General features: G+C 39.6%; 1 protein-coding gene across 1 annotated transcript; it reads right to left on the bottom strand.

Annotated features, from left to right (window-relative positions):
• Positions 1-16,705: 16,705 nt before the first annotated feature.
• LOC139180886 (polyadenylate-binding protein 1-like 2) lies at positions 16,706-20,244 on the bottom strand. The gene has a single exon (XM_070783471.1). The coding sequence runs from the start codon at positions 19,510-19,512 to the stop codon at positions 18,910-18,912; it is 603 nt and encodes a 200-aa protein (XP_070639572.1). The 5' UTR covers positions 19,513-20,244; the 3' UTR covers positions 16,706-18,909.
• Positions 20,245-21,169: the final 925 nt, after the last annotated feature.

Consider the following 21,169-nt stretch of genomic DNA (forward strand, 5'->3'; position numbering starts at 1 on the left):
CTCTGCTGCACCCTTCTCCTCTTGCCCTTAATTTTTCCCAGCAACAGGGTCTTTTCTGAGTCAGTTCTTTGCATCAGGTGACCAAAGTACTGGAGCTTCAGCTTCAGCATCAGTCCTTCCAATGAATATTCAGGACTGACTCATTTGTTATCTTTGCTGTTCAAGGGACTTTCAAGAGTCTTCTCCAGCACACAATTTGAAAGCATTCATTCTTCAGCACCCAACCTTTTTTATGGTCCAACTCTCACATCCATACATGACTACTGGAAAAGCCATAGCTTTGACTGTATGGACCTTTGTCAGCAAAGTGATGTCTCTCTTTTGATATGCTGTCTAGGTTTATCATAGCTTTTCTTTCAAGGAACAAGCATCTTTTAATTTTGTGGCTGCTGTCGTGATCCACAGTGATTTTGGAGCTCAAGAAAATAAAATATGTCAGTGTTTCCACTTTTTCCCCATCTATTTACCAAAAGAGACCAAATGCCATGATCTTCGTTTTTTGAATGTTGAATTTTAAGCCAGCTTTTTACTCTCCTCTTTCATGCTCATCAATAGAAACAATTTATATGATTTCAAGCCTTCTAAATATATTGAAGCCTACTTCATGGCTTATTACATGAGTCTATCAAAAAGAATATTTCATGTATATTTGAGATACACATGCATTCTAGTGTTCTTGGGTAGTGTTATATGAATGTTGTTAGGTCTAGTTTATGTATAGTTTTTTCACATCTTTTAATACTTTCTTAATCTTCCTGGTTCTATCATTGTTGAAACTGGAATATTGAAGTTTCCAACTCTTACTATTAAAAATATTCTGTTAGATTTTTCTTTGTGTATTTTGCCACTCTAGTGATAAGTGCATATGTTTAGAGTTGTTTTATCTTTGTGATGGATTTCCTTTTTGTCCTTATAGAACATGTGTCTTTCCCTCTAGTAAAATTTTTTGTCTTAATGTCTGTTTTATCTGATCCTATTGTCATGCCATCTAGTAGCTTTCGGATACTGATTGCATAGTATCTTTGCAAATAGGTTTATCCTTTTTATCTCCTTAATTTTATCCAATTTATGTCTTTGTAAAGTGCTTTTCTTATAGTGATTACTTAGATGTACAATTTTTTTTTTACCTACTCATCCCATATCTTCCTTTCAACTGGAGTTTTTAATCCATTCACATATAATTACAGTTAAACTAGGGTTTACATCTAACATTTTTCTTTTTTTTCAACTCTTAGCTTAAGTAATATTTTATTTTATTTTATAATATTTTATACCAGAACAATTGGTTTTTTTTTAGAAAAGAGGAATTAAAGAAGTTGGAGTTTACACAGACATAGAAAACAACTTACAGGGAAAGGGGTGAAGGGGAGGGGTGACTTAAGAGCTTGGAATGAATAGATACACAGTACTATATATAAAATAGATAAACTGTAAGTTCTACTGTATAGCACAAGGAACTATATTCAGTATCTTCTAATAAACCGTAATGGAAAAGAAAATGAAAAAAGATATATCTGAATCACTTTGCTACATAACAGAAACCAACAAAACATTGTAAATAAACTATAACTCAATTTTTTAAAGTAGGTTGGAGTTTTGTTCAAATTATTTATTTAGAACAAGTTCCATGAATAATATTGCCAAATCCAAAGATATGCAATTAATGAAAATTTTGCCTTGAAGCCCTTCAAGAAAGCTTTGCTGATTTATCTTTTTAAATAATGTATGACATTCAGTTCAGTTCAGTTCAGTCACTCAGTCGTGTCTGACTCTTTGTGACCCCATGAATCACAGCACGCCAGGCCTCCCTGTCCATCACCAACTCCCGGAGTTCACTCAGACTCATGTCCATCGAGTCAGTGATGCCATCCAGCCATCTCATCCTCTGTTGTCCCCTTCTCGTCCTGCCCCCAATCCCTCCCAGCATCAGAGTCTTTTCCAATGAGTCAATTCTTCGCATGAGGTGGCCAAAGTACTGGAGTTTCAGCTTTAGCACCATTCCTTCCAAGAAATCCCAGGGCTGATCTCCTTCAGAATGGACTGGTTGGATCTCCTTGCAGTCCAAGTGACTCTCAAGAGCCTTCTCCAACACCACAGTTCAAAAGCATCAATTCTTCAGTGCTCAGCCTTCTTCACAGTCCAACTCTCGCATCCATACATGACCACAGGAAAAACCATAGCCTTGACTAGACGGACCTTTGTTGGCAAAGTAATGCCCTTGCTTTTCAATAGGCTATCTAGGTTGATCATAACTTTTCTTCCAAGGAGTAAGCGTCTTTTAATTTCATGGCTGAAGTCACCATCTGCAGTGATTTTGGAGCTCAGAAAAATAAAGTCTGACACTGTTTCCACTGTTTCCCCATCTATTTCCCATGAAGTGATGGGACCAGATGCCATGATCTTGGTTTTCTGAATGTTGAGTTTTAAGCCAACTTTTTCACTCTCCTCTTTCACCTTCATCAAGAGGCTTTTTAGTTCCTCTTCACTTTCTTCCATAAGAGTGGTGTCATCTGCATACCTGAGGTTATTGATATTTCTCCCGGCAATCTTGATTCCAGCTTGTGCTTCTTCCAGTCCAGCATTTCTCATGATGTACTCTGCATATAAGTTAAATAAGCAGGGTAACAATATACAGCCTTGACAAACTCCTTTTCCTATTTGGAACCAGTCTGCTGTTCCATGTCCAGTTCTAACTGTTGCTTCCTGACCTACATATAGGTTTCTCAAGAGGCAGGTCAGGTGGTCTGGTATTCCCATCTCTTTCAGAATTTTCCACAGTTTATTGTGATCCACACAGTCAAAGGCTTTGGCATAGTCAATAAAGCAGAAATAGATGTTTTTCTTGAGCTCTCTTGCTTTTTTCATGATCCAGAGGATGTTGGCAATTTAGTCTCTGGTTCCTCTGCCTTTTCTAAAACCAGCTTCAACATCTGGAAGTTCATGGTTCATGTATTGCTGAAGCCTGGCTTGGAGAATTTTGAGCATTACTTTACTAGCGTGTGAGATGAGTACAATTGTGCGGAAGTTTGAGCATTCTTTGGCATTGCCTTTCTTTGGGATTGGAATGAAAACTGACCTTTTCCAGTCCTGTAGCCACTGCTGAGTTTTCCAAGTTTGCTGGCATATTGAGTGCAGCAGTTTCACAGCATCATCTTTCAGGATTTGAAATAGCTCACCTGGAATTCCTTCACCTCCACTAGCTTTGTTCATAGTGATGCTTTCCAAGGCCCACTTGACCTCACATTCCAGGATATCTGGCTCTAGGTGAGTGATCACACCATCGTGATTATTATGTCTACACTAGTTACTATCATTCTTAGGTTTGCCAATTTAACAGGCAAATATTTGTAGAATAATGTTATCTGCAAATGGAGATAATTTTACTGGTCTTGTTCCAATTTGCATACATGCTAAGTTGCTTTAGTCATGTCTGACTCTTTGAGACCCCATGGTAGCCTGTCAGGCTCCTCTGTCTGTGGGATTCTCCAAGCAAGAATACTAGAGTGGGTTGCCATTCCCTTCTCCAGGGTCCTAACCCAGGAATCAAACCTGGGTATCTTGCATTAAAGGCAGATTCTTTACCATCTGAGCCACCAGGAAAGCCATGTGTGTGTGTGTGTGTGTGTGTGTGTGTGTGTGTGTGCGTGTGTGTGTGTGTCACTCAGTCAGGTCTGACTCTTTGTGACCACATGGACTATAGTCTTCCAGACTCCTCTGTCCATGGGATTTTCTAAGCAGGAATACTGGAGTGGGCTGCCATTTCCTTCTTCAGAGGATCTTCCCAACCCAGGGATAGAACCCAGGTTTCCTGCACTGAGGGCAGATTCTTTATCATGTGAGCCACCAGGTAAGTCTATGTGTTGTTCAGTCATCCACTTTGCAACCCCATGAACTACAACACACCAGGCCTCCCTGTCCCTCACCATCTCACAAAGTTTGCCCAATTTTATGCCCATTGCATTGGTGAAGCCATCCAGCCATCTCATCCTCTGATGCTCCCTTCTTCTGCCCTCAATCTTTCCCAACATGAGGTACTTTTCCCATATTGTCTTAATGACTATGTCTTTGTAGTATAGTCTAAAGTCAGGATGATTGACTCCTCCAGCTCTGCTCAAAAAACAAAAACAAAAAAAAAAAATTTAAATGAAAAAAAAGTGAACCAGAAAAAAAAAAGAAAAAAAGTAAAAGAGTAACAAAATGTATACCATGTAAATATTAATTTTCAAAAAGCAGCACTTATATTGATATCAAAATATGGACTTTTAGAGCTAAGAAAATTACTAAAGACAAAGGACTATGGTTCATTAAGAAGACGTAAAATGTGTAATACTTCAAATAGCAAAGCATCAAAATACAAGAAGCTTAATCTAATAGAGATGAAAGAATAAATAAACAAGCTTCTTAATTTTTTTTAAAATTCCATGTGTTTAATTTGTCATGATGACTTTCTCACTGATCAACTAGTACAATACAAATTACATATAAATTTGGCAAAAACATATCTGGTAACATTATTTTTAAAAAAGCCTATCAAAATTTTTTTCCTATGATATTTTGTATACTCTTGATCCTTATAATGACCCTTTCATACACAATACACTATTATTTAATTTTACAGATAGAAAAGGTTATGTTTCAGAAAGGACTTGTCCAGTATCCTAATGAGTGGTGGAAACAGATATATGAGAAATTTCTTTAAGATATCAAAAAAGAAAAAGAAAAAACAATAAAAGTAGAACAAATAATTTCACAATTTGTATGGAAATACAAAAAATACAAAAAACCTCAAATAGCCAAAGCTATCTTGAGAAAGAAGAATGGAACTGGAGGAATCAACCTGCCTGACTTCAGGCTCTACTACAAAGCCACAGTCATCAAGACAGTATGGTACTGGCACAAAGACAGAAATATAGATCAATGGAACAAAATAGAAAGCCCAGAGATAAATCCACGCACATATGGACACCTTATCTTTGACAAAGGAGGCAAGAATATACAATGGATTAAAGACAATCCCTTTAACAAGTGGTGCTGGGAAATCTGGTCAACCACTTGTAAAAGAATGAAATCTAGAACACTTTCTAACACCATACACAAAAATAAACTCAAAATGGATTAAAGATCTCAACATAAGACCAGAAACTATAAGACTCCTAGAGGAGAACATAGGCAAAACACTCTCTGACATACATCACAGCAGGATCCTCTATGACCCACCTCCCAGAATATCGGAAATAAAAGCAAAAATAAACAAATGGGACCTAATTAAACTTAAAAGCTTCTGCACATCAAAGGAAACTATCAGCAAGGTGAAAAGGCAGCCTTCAGAATGGGAGAAAATGATAGCAAATGAAGCAACTGACAAACAACTAATCTCAAAAATATACAAGCAACTCCTACAGCTCAACTCCAGAAAAATAAATGACCCAATCAAAAAATGGGCCAAAGAACTAAATAGACATTTCTCCAAAGAAGACATACAGATGGCTAACAAACACATGAAAAGATGCTCAACATCATTCATTATCAGAGAAATGCAAATCAAAACCACTATGAGGTACCATTTCACACCAGTCAGAATGGCTGCAATCCAAAAGTCTACAAGCAATAAATGCTGGAGAGGGTGTGGAGAAAAGGGAACCCTCTTACACTGTTGGTGGGAATGCAAACTAGTACAGCCACTATGGAGAACAGTGTGGAGATTTCTTAAAAAACTGGAAATAGAACTGCCTTATGATCCAGCAATCCCATCGCAGCACTGTTTATAATAGCCAGGACATGGAAGCAACCTAGATGTCCATCAGCAGATGAATGGATAAGAAAGCTGTGGTACATATACACAATGGAGTATTACTTAGCCATTAAAAAGAATACATTTGAATCAGTTCTAATGAGGTGGATGAAACTGGAGCCTATTATACAGAGTGAAGTAAGCCAGAAAGAAAAACACCAATACAGTATAATAACGCATATATATGGAATTTAGAAAGATGCTAACAATAACCCTGTGTACGAGACAGCAAAAGAGACACTGATGTATAGAACAGTCTTATGGACTCTGTTGCAGAGGGAGAGGGTGGGAAGATTTTGGAGAATGGCATTGAAACATGTATAATATCATGTATGAAACGAGTCGCCAGTCCAGGTTCAATGCACGATACTGGATGCTTGGGGCTAGTGCACTGGGACGACCCAGAGGGATGGTATGGGGCAGGAGGAGGGTTCAGGATGGGGAACATATGTATACCTGTGGTGGATTCATTTTGATATTTGGCAAAACTAATACAATTTGTAAAGTTTAAAAATAAAATAAAATTAAAAAAAAAAACAATAAAAGTATCTACCTTTTTATCCTATAGTTGCTAAAACAGGTATATTTATTCATATGAAAACACAGTTATGCAAAAGAAATTAATTGTGAATATCTCTTATGGAATCATTAGTGAGTGTTCTTTTTTTGCTGTATTTCTGAATTTTTAAATGGTCTTTTATTTCTAGTGTAATATGTAAAATAAAAAAATTAAAAGCAAGTAAAACAAGCTATCATTTTAAGACAATCCAATTCATAATTTTTAAAAACAATTTTAGTACTAAGTGATGTTATTTGTTTAGGGAAATGAGTCTCTTGGTGTTGATAGCAGTATATATTACTAAAATAATAAAAGATTACAACTGAACATTGTAATAAAAAATCATCAAGATGTTAAGGTAAACAGCAACTGTTTTTAATGTTAATATTTTAATTTTTCTTTACTTAGAATATATTTTGCCATTTATCTTGATATTTTACAATGTCAACTTAAAATGCAAATATAACAGCAATTTATTTATTCAGCTCAAATGTGGAATCAGCAGAATCCATATTTTATAGCTTAAAATAGCTTCAAGATATTTTAACCTATGAATTCTTCTGACAATGTATACCAAATTAATATTCTTTAAGATGAAGATTGTCTTATGTTCTTAGCAGCCTTGATTTTTTAAAATTAATTAAAAAATTAATAGGGTGTATGTAGTAGAACTGTTGTAGATTTACAGAAAATTTTAACAGATAAAACAGAGCATTCCCATAAAATCTGGTCTTTCTATACACAGAAGTTTTCTTTATTACCTTGTTGAACCAATACTGACATATTAGCATTAACAAAGATCAGTTTGTTAATTTTGTTGTGATGTTCTATTGGTTTTGGCATATGCATTGCATTATGTATCCATCATTAAAGTCTCATAGGGAATATTTTCACCAAAAATATTCTGTACTTTACTTATCCATTCCTCACTCCCTCCCATAGAAGTTCTGGCAAGCAGTGTCTCTACTGTTCAGCTTTTTCTGGAATGTCATACTTTTGAAATATTATAGTATGTAGGCTTTTTAGACTGGTTGATTTTATACTTAATTCATTTAAGTATCTTCCATGTGTTTTAATGGTATATTAGCTCATTTCTTTTTCACACTGAAAAACATTCCATGCATGGTATGAAAGTTTATCCATTTACCTATTGAATGATATCTTGGTTGTTACTAGATTTTGGAAATTATGAATAATGCCACTACACAAATTCACATACAAGGTTTTGTGTTGACAGGTTTTCAACTCATTCGTGTAAATAATTAGGAACACGGTTTCTGGATTGTATACTTAGCTTATGTTTCAGTTCAGTTCAGTCACTCATTCATGTCTGACTCTTTGTGACTCCCTGGACTGCAGCATGCTAGGCTTCCCTGTCCATCACCAACTCCCAGAGCTTGCTCAAACTCATGTCCATTAAGTTGGTGATGCCATCCAACCATCTATCCTCTGTCATCCCCTTCTCCTCCTTCCTTAAATCTTTCTCAGCATCAGGGTTTTTTCCAATGAGTCAGTTCTTCCCATCATGTGGCCACAGTATTGGAGCTTCAGCTTCAACTTCAGTCCTTCCAATGAATATTCAGGACTGATTTCCTTTAGGATTGACTGGTTCAATCTCCTTGCAGTCCAAGGGACTCTCAAGAATCTTCTCCAACACCACAGTTCAAAAGCATCAATTCTTCGGTGCTTAGCTTTCTTTATAGTCCAACTCTCACATCCATACATGACTACTGGAAACACCATAGCTTTGACTATACGGATCTTTGTTGGTAAAGTAATGTCTCTGCTTTTTAATATGCTTTCTAGGTTTGTCATAGCTTTTCTTCCAAGGAGCAAGCGTCTTTTAATTTCATGGCTGCAGCAGTCACCATCCACAGTGATTTTGGAGCCCAAGAACACAGTCTGTCACTTTGTCCATTGCTTCCCCATCTATTTACCATGAAGTGATGGGACTGGATGCCATGATCTTAGTTTTTTGAATGCTGAGTTTTAAGCCAATTTTTTCACTCTCTTCTTTCACTTTCATCAAAAGGCTCTTTAGTTCCTCTTCACTTTCTGGCATAAGGGTGGTGTCATCTGCATATCTGAGGTTATTGATTTTTCTCCCTATATTTAGTTTTGTACAAAACTGCCAAATATTCTTGCAAAGTGGCTGTTACATTTTGTATTACCAGCAGCTATGATGGCAGCATCTGTTTCTCTTCATCACTGTCACTATTTGGTATTATGTTTCAATTTGCAATTCCCTAATGACCTCAGATATGCAGATGACACCACCCTTATGGCAGAAAGTGAAGAGGAACTCAAAAGCCTCTTGATGAAGGTGAAAGAGGAGAGTGAAAAAGTTGGCTTAAAGCTCAACATTCAGAAAACTAAGATCATGGCATCTGGTCCCATCACTTCATGGCAAATAGATGGGGAAACAGTGGAAACAGTGTCAGACTTTATTTTGGGGGGCCCCAAAATTACTGAAGATGGTGATTGCAGCCATGAAATTAAAAGTTGCTTACTCCTTGGAAGAAAAGTTATGACCAACCTAAATAGCATTTTTGAAAAGCAGAGACATTACTTTGCCAACAAAGGCCCATCTAGTCAAGGCTATGGTTTTTCCAGTGGTCACGTATGGATGCAAGAGTTGAACTGTGAAGAAAGCTGAGCACTGAAGAATTGATGCTTTTGAACTGCAGTGTTGGAGAAGACGTTTGAGAGTCCCTTGGACTGCAAGGACGTCCAACCAGTCCATTCTGAAGGAGATCAGAGGATGAGATGGCTGGATGGCATCACTGACTCGATGGACGTGAGTCTGAGTGAACTCCGGGAGTTGGTGATGGACAGGGAGGCCTGGCGTGCTGTGATTCATGGGGTCGCAAAGAGTCGGACACGACTGAGCAACTGAACTGAACTGAACTGAATGCCCTGTGATGCCAAATATCTTCTCATGCGCTTTTTTGCTGCTGTGTGTGCTCAGTTGTGTCCGATAACCCCACAGACTGCAGCCTGCCAGTCTCCTCTGTCCATGGGATTTTCCCAGCAAGAATACTGGAATGGGCTACCATCTCCTTCTCCAGGTGCTTATGGTTATCTGTGTACATTAGATGAGGTTTCTGTTCAAATATTTTGTCCATTTTTAAGTTGGAATATTTGCTTTCTTATTGTTCCATTTCACAAGTTCTTTGAATATTTTGGATACAAATCTCTTACCAGACATGTGTTTTGCAAGTATTTTCTCCTAGATTCTGGCTTGCCTTTCCATTCTCTTAATAGTGACCTTCACAGACGAAAAGTTTAAAATTTTTATTTTATTTGTATTTGTATTTTCCTAGCATTCAGTTCAGTTCAGTGCAGTCGCTCAGTCGTGTCTGACTCTTTGTGACACCATCAACTGCAGCACGCCAGGCCTCCCTGTCCATCACCAACTCCCAGAGCTTGTTCAAACTCATGTCCATTGAGTCAGTGATCCCATCCAACCATCTCATCCTCTGTCATCCCCTTCTCCTCCTGCCTTCAATCTTTCCCAGCATCAGGGTCTTTTCAAATGAGTCAGCTCTTTGCATTAGGTGGCTAAAATATTGGAATTTCAGCTTCAGTATCAGTCCTTCCAATGAATATTCAGGACTGATCTCCTTTAGGATGGACTGGTTGGATCTCCTTGCAGTCCAAGGGACTCTCAAGAGTCTTCTCCAACACCATGGTTCAAAAGCATCGATTCTTCAGTGCTCAGCTTTCTTTATGGTCCAACTCTCACATCCATACCTGACTACTGGAAAAACCATAGCCTTGACTACATGACCATTGAGGTATAACTGACAAATAAAATAGTAAACATGTAAAGTTTACAACTTAATGGTTTAATATACATAGTGAAATTACCACAACCTAATTAATTAACTCATCCATTACCTTACGTAAGTACCCTTTTTGTATGCCAAAAAATGATTAAGATCTACTCTTTGAGAAAATTTCAAACGTACAATAAAATATTATTAACTATATTCACTGTGCTGTACATTATATCCCCAGAACATATTCACATTATAAGTGAAATTTTGTACCCTTTAGCCAATATTTCCCCATTTCTCCCAAGTCCCACTCCTCATTCACTACCATTCTACTTTGTTTCAATTAGCTTGTCCTTTTTTTAAAAAAAGGATTCCACATAAAAGTGAGATCATACATATTTGTCTTTCCCTGCTTGGCTTATTTCATTTAGCCTAGTGTCCTTCAGATTCATCAATGTTGTTTCAAATGTCAGGATTTCTTTCTTTTATGGTTCAAAAATATTCCATTGTTTGTGTGTATGTGTGTATCACATATTCTTAATCTATTCATCCATTGACAGACATTGGTTATGTTCTGTTTGGGTTATTGAGAATGATGCTGAAATAAACAAGGGAATGTAGGTGTCTCTGAGAAACTAATTTTGTCTTTGGATTTACAGGTATATCTTGTTTTATTGCATGTCATTTTATTGCTTCAAAGATATTGTGTATTTGACGAGAAACCAAATGGAGCAATAGGAGGATGGAAGTTCACCTCCTTCCACCCATAAACACATTAAAAATGCATGTACATGTGGAACTGTTCTCACTGAAAAGTAACATCCACTTCAAATCACCCACCAAAGGCATTGGGCACACATAGTCAGTATAGGGACATTCTCATATAAGAACATCTGCTCAAGACCACAATAGGTAAGTGTTTCACCTAAATTCATAGAGGCAGATAAAGTTCAGTAAAATGAAAAGGCAGAGGAACTACTCTCAATTGAAAGAGCAAGAGAAAAACCCTGAAAAAAATAATGAAACAGAGATAAACAATTTACCTGATAAAGAACATTGATGATAAAAATTTTAACTGAATTAGGGCAAAGAATTAATATTAATATAAACACAAGTCACTTTAACAAGGAACTAGAAAATATTAAAAAGGCCCAACCAAAAATAGATAATTTCATATCTGACATTTTTTAAAATGACTCTAATAGAAATAAATAGCAGACTAAGCAACATAGAAGATAGAATGTTGAAAATCACCTAATCAGAACAGCAGAAATAAAAACATATTTTAAAATAACTAAATTAACATTAAATATAGCAGAATTCACATTATAGGGGTTCTAGAAGAAGAAGAAAGAGAAGGGGACAAGAATGTATTTGAAGAAATTATAACTGAAAATTTCCCAAACCTGAAGAAGGAAATAGATATCTAGGTACTTGAAGCACAAAAGGTCTCATACAAGATGAGCCCCCCCCAAAAAACCCACATCAAGATACATAATAATTAAAATGGCAAAAGTTAGAGATAGATAGTTTGAAAAGCAGCAAGGGAAATACCAAAAGTTATATATAAGGGAACCCCCATAAAGCTATCAGCTAATTTCTCTGCAGAAACTTTGCAGGCAAGAATGGAGTAGAATGATATATAAAAAGTGCTAAATGGGAAAACCTGAAACCTAGAATACTCTACCTAGCAAGATTATAATTTAGAATACAAGAAGAGATAAAGAACTTCTCAGAAAAGCAAAAACTAAAAGAATTCATCAATATTTGTTTTTGGTCAGTCGCTAAGTTGTGGGTGACTCTTTGTGACCCCATGGACTATAGCAGGCCAGGTTCTTCTGTCCTCCACTATCTCCTGGAATTTGCTCAAATTCATGTCCATTGAGTCAGTGATGCTACCTAACCATCTCTTCTTCTGCTGCCCCCTTCTCCCTTCGCCTTCAGTCTTTCCCAACATCAGGGTCTTTTCCAATGAGTCAGCTTTTTGCATTAGATGGCCAAAGTATTTGAGCTTAAGCTTCATCAACAGTCCTTCCAATGAATATTAAGGGTTAATTTCCTTTAGGATTGACTAATTTGATCTCCCTATAGTCCAAGGGACTCTCAAGAGTCTTCTACAGCAAAGCTTACCTTAAAAGAAATGTTGAAGGATCTTCTCTAAATGGAAAAAAATAAGAATCTATAGGAAAAAGAAAATTGCACTAGGAAAGGCAGATATACAGTAAGGCTTAAAGATTACTTAAATGAGAGAGTGTGTAGATTAAAAGACAAAAAAGTAAAAGCAACTAAAACTACAAGGAACAGTTAAGGGATAATATAAAATATGACTTTAAAACCACAGAGTGTGGGGGAGAGGAGAAAATGTAGATCTTTCAGAATATATTTGAACTTAAATGACTGCTAGTTTAAAACAAGTAGGTATAATTATAGGTCAACATATATGAACCCTATGATAATCACAAATCAAAAACAAATAATAGAACTATAAAAACCAAAAAGAAAGAAATCCAAACATAATACTACTAAAGAAAATCATCAAGCTACAATAGAAGAGACAAAAAGAAGAAAATAAACAGAAAACTGCAAAAACAACTGGAAAAAAGTAATAAAATGGTAATAAGTACACTTGGTTGGTGGTTTAGCAGCTAAGTTGTGTCCAACTCTTGCAACCCCATTGACTGTAGCCCTCCAGGCTCCTTTGTCCATGGGATTCTCCAGGCAAGAATACATGAGTGAGTTGCCATTTCCTTCTCCAGGGGATATTCCCAAATGAGGGATCAAACCCCAGTCTCCTGAATTGGCAGGCTGATTCTTTACCGACTGAGCTATCAGGGAAGCCCTAATAAGTACATGCCTATCAACAATTGCTTTAAATGTCAATGGACTAAATGCTCTGACCAAAAGACATAAAGTGGCTGATGATTAAAAAACAAGACCTTTCAATATGCTACCTACAAAAGACTCACTTCAGGCCTAAAGACATGATTGAAAACGAAGGGATGGGAAAAGATATTTCACGTAAATGGGAATGTCAAGAAATCAGGGGTAACAATACTCATATCAGACAAAATAGACTTTAAAACAAAGGCTACAACAAGAGACAAAGAAGGGAAATACATAATACTTCAATTTTTTTTAAAAATGGTTTTTTTAATTGAAGATTTTGTAGCAACCCTGTACTGAGCAAGTCTACCAACACTATTTTTCCAAGAACATTTGCTCACTTCATATCTCTGTCACATTTTTGTGATTCTTACAATATTTCAAACGTTTTCATTTTTATTATATTGATTATGGGTGATATGTGATCAGGGACTTATAATGTTACTATTGCAAGAAGACTGATACTAGCTGAAGGCTCAGATGATGTTCTTTATATCTGTGAGTGTGTTTCCTTTTGTTGTTGCTATTATGTTCATTCTTTTGTTTTATTTTTAGATTTTACACATAAGCAATAACCAAGAATTGTTTTTCTCTGTCTCACATATTTCACTACATGTCCATCTATATTGTTGCAAATGGCAAATTGTTATTCTTTTTGTGGCTGAGTAATATTACAGTAAATATGCTACATTTTCTTTATCCATTCATTTGTTGGTGGAATCTTGGGTTGCTACCATATCTTGACTATTGTAAATAACATTACTATGAGCATTGGAGTACATGTATCTTTTCTTGAATTTGTGTTTTTGTTTTCTTTGAATATATATCCAGGAATAGATATATTGCTGGATCATATGGTAGTTCTATTTTTCTGAGGAATCTGCATACTGATTTTCATAGTTTTTGCACCAATGTACATTCCTGCCAATGCTGTACAGGATTCCCTTTCCTCACATCCTCAGAACATTTGTTATTTGTGGTCTTTTTGATGATGGCCATTCTGAGATATGTGAGTTTAGGGTGGCTATCTTATTGTGGTTTTGATTTGCATTTCTCTGATGATTAATGATGTTGAACATCTTTTCATATGCTTGTTAGCCATCTATATATCTTCTTTGGAAAAATGTGTATTTAGGCCTTCTGTGCTTTATAAATTGTTTTGTTTAATATTGAGTTATATGAGCTGTTCATATAGTTTGGAAATTAACACCATTGTTCATACCATTTGTAAATACTTTTCTCCCATTACATAGTTTGTCTTCATTTTGTCAATGGTCTCGTTTGCTGTTCAGAAGCTTTTAAGTTTAATTAGGTTCTTTTAAAAATGTTTTCGTTTCTTTTGCCTTAGAAGACATATCAAAGGGATATTTCTATGACATGTCAAAGATTGTTCTGCCAATGTCCTCTTCTAGGAGTTTCATGGTTTATTGAAATTTAGGGCTTCAATCCATTTTGAATGCATTTTTGTATATGACATGAGTGTGTGTGTGTGTGTGTGTGTGTGTGTGTGTGCATGTGCATGTGCGTGTGCCCTCAGTCATGTCTGACTCTGTGCAACCTTTTAGACTGTAGCCCACCAGGCTCCTCTACCCATATGATTTTTCAGGCAAGAATAACTGGAGTGGGTTGCCAATCCCTTCTCCAGGGGATCTTCCCAACCCAAGGGTTCAGCCCACGTCTCCTACATTTCCTGCATTGGCAGGTGGATTCTTTACCATTGAACCATTAGGGAAGCTCTTTCTCCTATGAAAGAGAGTCCCAATTTATTCTTTTACTTGTACCTGTTCCGTTTTACCAGCACCTCTTATTGAAGAACTGTCTTTTCCTCATTGTATGTTCTTACTTCCTTTGTTGTAGATTAACTGATTATATATTCATGAGTTTATTTCTGACTTTTCTGCTCCATCAATAGATGAGTCTGTTTTTGTACTGGTACCATGTTGTTTTGATTACCATAGCTTTGTATTCTAGTCTGAGGCCAGGAAAGTTATCGTTTCAGCTTAGTTCTTTTTTATCGAGATTGCTTTGACTATTCAGGTTTTTTGGGCCACACATAAATTTTAGGATTGTTTATTTCTGTAAAAAATATTATGGCTATTTTCATATGAACTGCATTAAATCTGTAGATTTCTTTGACCATTGTAACAATATTAATTCTTCCAATCCATGAACAAGTTACATAAGTCAATTAAATATCTCCACATGTCAGCAAATATTCAGCTACAAATGTGTTCCCTGTAGAGTTAAACTATCTGGGGAAACCCCAGAGAAAATATAAGCATAATGAAGGGACTAAGCTTAAGAAATTATAGCTCATTTATAATATAAAATATAAACTGAAAACAAAATTAGAGAATATTGAATAATTTGGAAATATAATATGAAAGACCAATTATAGTGAAATTATCCCATAGTGAAACAATACATATTACATTTTGAAGGAACTATTTATGTACATGTTTCACGTGCTTCAAAGTTTTTGTGTCAAGCGGTAGAATTAGGAGTGATTTTTACTTTTTCTTATCAATGAAACAAGGCTTCTATTATGTTTTATTTTTTGACTCAGCCAACAATTATTGAGAATCTTTTAGGCACTAGGTTCATGAAAAGTGCTGGGAACACAAGACATGGACACTGTTAAAATCTATCTGATTGTTAATCTCTCAGAAAGCAGAGATTTAGTGAGACTCAAATATTAAAATATGATTATGCAGAGAAGGCAATGGCACCCCACTCCAATACTCTTGCCTGGAAAATCCCATGGACGGAGGAGCCTGGTAGGCTGCAGTCCATGGGGTCGCTAAGAGTCAGACACGACTGAGCGACTCCCCTTTCACTTTTCACTTTCATGCATTGGAGGAGGAAATGGCAACCCACTCCAATGTTCTTGCCTGGAGAATCCCAGGGACGGCGGGGCCTGGTGGGCTGCCGTCTATGGGGTCGCACAGAGTCGGACATGACTGAAGCAACTTAGCAGCAGCAGCATGCTCATATATAAATTATTTAATATAACATATTTGGGCTTAAACCTCAACCAGTGCATTCATTGAATACTCAATGAGAGAGAGAATTTAACCCGAAGTCACAAAGTTTGCTCCCAGATGACCCAAGTGACTTCTGTTATCAACTTAGAATTATTAATAATTTTGTATTCTTTTTTAAAATTTATTTTTAATTGGAAGATAATTCTTTACAATATCATGTTAGTTTCTGCTGTACAACAACATGAATCAGTCATAAGTATACATATATCCCCTCCCTCTAGAGCCTTCCTCCCACTCCCCATCCCACCCCTCTAGGTTGTCACAGAGTACCAAGCTAAGTTCCCTCTATTATACAGCAACTTCCCACTAACTGTCTATTTTACACATGGTAGTGTATATATGTCAGTACTACGCTCCCAATTCATCACACCCTCCCCTGACACTCCTGTGTCCACATATGTGTCCCTATTCCTGCCCTGCAAATAGGTTCATCAGTGGCCATTATCAAAAACTCTACAAACAATAAATGCTGGAGAGGATGTGGAGAAAAGGGAACCCTCTTGCACTGCTGGTGGGAATGTAAATTGATATAACCACTATGGAGATTCCTTAAAAAACTAAGAATAAAAATACCACATAAACCAGCAGTCCCACTACTGAGCCACCACTCTGAGAATACTGTAATTCAAAAAACACATGTACTCTGATGTTCATTGCAGCACTATTTATAGTACGCAGGACATGGAAGCAACCTAGATGTCCGTCAACAGATGAATGGATAAAGAAGTTGTGGTACATATATACAATGGACTATTACTCAGCCATAAAAAGGAACGAATTTGAGTCAGTTGAAGTGAGGTGTATGAACCTAGAGCCTGTTATACAGAGTTAAGTAAGTCAGAAAAAGGAAAACAAATACTATATATTAACACATATATACAGAATCTAAAAAATGATGCTGTATTATCTGTATAAAAATAAATGTTTAAAAAAAAAAAAACTACAGCTACCCTGGTAAAATATTGGAAGAGTACAGAAATGATTGCAACAGCAAGTCCAGAAAATTGTCCAGATTGTCCAGGTCCTCTCACAATGTTGTACCTGATGAGGGTAAATTGATAACTATATTTGTGAATAGCCACTTAATAATGACCCCCCAAAAAATATTTCAAAACTTGAACACTTCAATTCTTCTTTTGGCAATGTTTGTTCAGGAAAAAAATCTAAAATGTAACCAAGGTTTGTGCACTATGCTCTAAGCAACTTAGATTTGAATAAGAAAACAAAAAACAAAGAAGCCATCCAGTAGTTCAATGATGACGAACTAGTGAAAACAAATATGCCCATATCTATATCTACATATGGATACAGATGTATACACCTATCTGTTCCTCTATCTAGCCCATTCCCTGGAATACTAAACAGCCACGGAAACTATTTTAGAAGAATATTTAATGACATGAAAAGAAGTTCAATAATATCTATCTATACATCTATATCTATCTATATCATATATTTATTGTGAAAAAGCAGATAATGAAACAGTATATACATTACAATTCACATATATATCACATGAAAAATACTGGGCAGGTGTAGACGAATGATTCAGGGAGGTATGGGTGATCATTAAGATTGATTACTTGTGACATTAATTTTCTTCGGTTGACTTGTCTGCTTTGTGAATTTTTTTTTCATACAATGAAGTTGGGTTATTTTTCTGAGGATGGGGAAAGGGGCAGGAAGTGGGCTCAGGGGAACGAGGTGATAAACAGTATTTAAATTCAGCAAAACAACTAAGGACAGAAAAATACCATTTGCAGCCCATCAAGCTGGCCAAGACACACGCACACGCATGCAGCGTGCACGTGCACACACAGCCCCCCCTCCCCACACACACACACCAATTACAGTGACCAGGAGACTATGCAGGGGAAATGGGCATACTGTTTTTACTAGTTGAGGTGGCTGGCATGAATGCAAATTGGTACAATGCTTATGAAGGGGCCATTGGGCAACACACAGGAACAGTCTTTAAAATGTCCACATGTGGATCCTGCAAGTCCACAATTAAGAACATCCTGTACGCTAGCAAAGATTTGGCTTGACAAGGAAGAATTCACTCATCAGAGTATACACAGTGCTGGGTTTAAACACAGAGAAAGAACTAGGCACCACCTGAATGTCCAACAATGTGGCGATGAGTACAGAAATGTTAGGGTCCATAGATACACTGCAGGCACTGAAGATGACCTTTCTCAAGCCTGTTGAATAACATGGAAAGAAGTTCAATGGGTTGACGTTTGTTTGGTTTTAGTTTTTGAAAAAGCAGGTTAAGGAACACCACATACAAGAACCATTCTATAACACTGTGTTAAAAGGGAAGGTGGGGTGGAGGTGAAGAAGGGTGAGAGAGAGAGAAGGAGATAAGAGAGCCTTGAAAACAGCACACCAAAATGGTAAAAGTGGTTGTCTCCAGGTAGTAGGGTCATGGGGAGCAATTACTCTCTTGGTTTTCCCTCATCTGATTTCTTTCTCCTTCCTGATGTTTCTACCATGACATTGCATCACCTGTGCAATAAACAAAGAGAGAAAGTGCTTTTTAAACCAAACCACAAGGAGAAGAGGCAGCCTTTAACTATCAAGTGGCACAGATTAGCATATTATTCACAACACCCAAGGTGGGTGTGGAGGGAGGGGCGGGGAGAGAAGGGGAAGGAGAGAGAGAGAGAGAGAGAAACAGGAAGGCAGAGGTGGAAGGAAGGAAGGAGGAAGGAAGGGGTGAGAGAGAGACCTGCACTCCCAATACAATACACTGCTGGTGGGTTGGGGGGAATGGGATGGGTGGGGGGGTTGTAAACCGGGTGGGAGCCAAGGTTTGGCTCTGCTGGCTGGCTCGCTCCTGGGATGTTTTCATCGGAAGGTGGCCTCCTCATCGGTGTCTTCCTCAAAATCCTTGACGTCAGCACTGGTGGACTGCCTGGCCCAGGCTCCCCTTTCGGCCTCTCGTTCTTTATGCGACTTGAATCTCCCAACGAAAATTTTGCGGTAGTTCAGGAACATGCCATTCATCGCATCTATGGCCCGCTCGGCGGACTCCTGCTTCTGGAAGTGCACGAACCCATAGCCCTTGGGCCCCTTTTCGTCGCAGGCCACTTTGCAGGACAGGATGTTGCCGAACGCCGAGAAGATGTTGTACAGAGCCTTGTTGTCGATGGTCTTGCCCAGGTTCTTGATGAAGACGTTGCCCACTCCGCTCTTACGGAGCGAGGGGTCCCGCTGGGACCACATGATGCGCACCGGCCTGCCCTTGATGACATCAAAGTTCAGGGTCTCCAGGGCCCGCTTGGCGTCCACCGGTTGCTGGTAGTTGACATACGCATAGCCCAACGAGCGGCGGGTGATCTTGTCCCTGCAAAGGCGGATGGAGAGGATGGGCCCGGCCGGGCTGAACTTCTCATACAGCATTGCCTCCGTCACCTCAGGGTGCAGGTCGCCCACGTACAGCGAGGCCATAGGAAAGTCCGGGTTCCCCTCGGAGCCCCCGCCCGTTTCCGCATCTGCATCCGCGGCGGCGGCTACCGCCGCCGCTACCGCCGCCTCCACCTCCGCAATGGAATCCGCATCAGCCTCCCCCACGGCGGGCGCCGCAGCCTCTGCTGCGGCGGCGGCGGCTTCGGCCTCGCTGGCCTCCGCCACCGCCACGGCCGCTGCGGCCAGTGCAGCCTCCGCCTCCTCCTCCGCCAGGGCTGCCACCGCCTCCCCCAGGGTGGCCTCCGCCACTGCCTCCTCTACTGAGGCCTCGGCCTCCACCTCTGCTTCCGTCTCCGCCACGGAGGCCTCCGCCACCGCCTCTGCCACGGTCGCCGCCGCAGCCTCCGCCGCTGCCGCCGCCGCCACCGCCGCCGCCACTGTCGCCGCTGTCGCCACGGTCGCCGGTGCCGCCGGGCCGCTGCCGCGACCTCCCTTCACGCGAGCCTGGGGGGTGGGTGGGGGGGAAGGTGAGAGGCGGGAGAGGGCAAGAAGGCAGGTGGGCGCCAGAACCCGGGCCGGGGGCGCGAGCTGGGGCGGAGGACCCCGGGCCAGCCGATCTAGCGAGTCCCAGTCACCTGGGATGGCTAGCGCTGCCAGGAGCGCACCGGTGCGAGTCACCGCAGCCTGCAGCCCAGAGCCCGCTGCTGCCGCCGCCGCTCGGTCGTGGGTTAGCGTGCGGGGTGCCGGCGGGCGGCGTGTGGTGGGGGGCGGGGGGTGTTGGCGTCTGTGGTCCGGGCAGCTGGGAAGGCTTCTGTCTCTTTGGTTCCCCCTGTGGCTGCTGCGGGGCTGCGGGGCAGTGGGCGGTGGGAGGGGGCGGGAGCGGGAGGCTTGGTGTTGGCGGGAAGGAGTGTGGGTTCTCAGCCTCTGGATCAACTGGATGTGTATGAAGAGGAAGACAGGGAAGGGGTTCCATGTGCACCAAGGGAATCTGACATAGATTTAGGGAGTTTTGTTTTATCCTTCCTCTCCCCATAGAACATTTAAATGATTAAATCAATCACCTTGCAAGAGAAGGTGGGCGGCATTGAGAAAACACTTGCCCGGCCTAAACAAACCCAAGCAAAAATGGTTTTCTCGCGTTTAGGGGTTGCTTCTTCCCCACCTCAACTCACACACACACTCGCAAACATTACCGCCACCAAGGCAACAACTCCTATTTAGAATAGGAGCTGGGGCTAAAGGGACACCTCCCCCTCCAGCCCTGCAGCCCGCTGACCCATTTTTTCAGAGATTCTTCCCCCTTTCCAGCTCTTTCCTTCTTCTACAACACTTGCGGAAGAAATAAAGAACACAAGAACACGTACTCATTTATTCATAATGCCATGACACAAATATTTATGGAGCCTAGGGATATACAGGAGTCTGAAGCAAGAGGAGATGGACCAGTCTTGAGATTGACCTTGGGAGCAGACAGTGTGGGCTGGAAACCCTGTCCCTGCTCCAGACTATGGGAGAACTAAGGACCTGGGGGTTCTTCAGCCCCCAACTCCTCCCACCTACTCAGCCTCAATTCATGCAGCCTGGAAGCTGGGGAGGAATCAAGAGCACTCTGTTCTTAGTGCCCTCCTCCATGATAAGTGAGGAAAGTCAAATCAAGAGCCGGGAACAGGACCTGGTCCAGAGCCAGGCATTTGTTTCT

Source organism: Bos indicus, chromosome X (assembly GCF_029378745.1).
Source record: "Bos indicus isolate NIAB-ARS_2022 breed Sahiwal x Tharparkar chromosome X, NIAB-ARS_B.indTharparkar_mat_pri_1.0, whole genome shotgun sequence".
NCBI lineage: Eukaryota > Metazoa > Chordata > Mammalia > Artiodactyla > Bovidae > Bos > Bos indicus.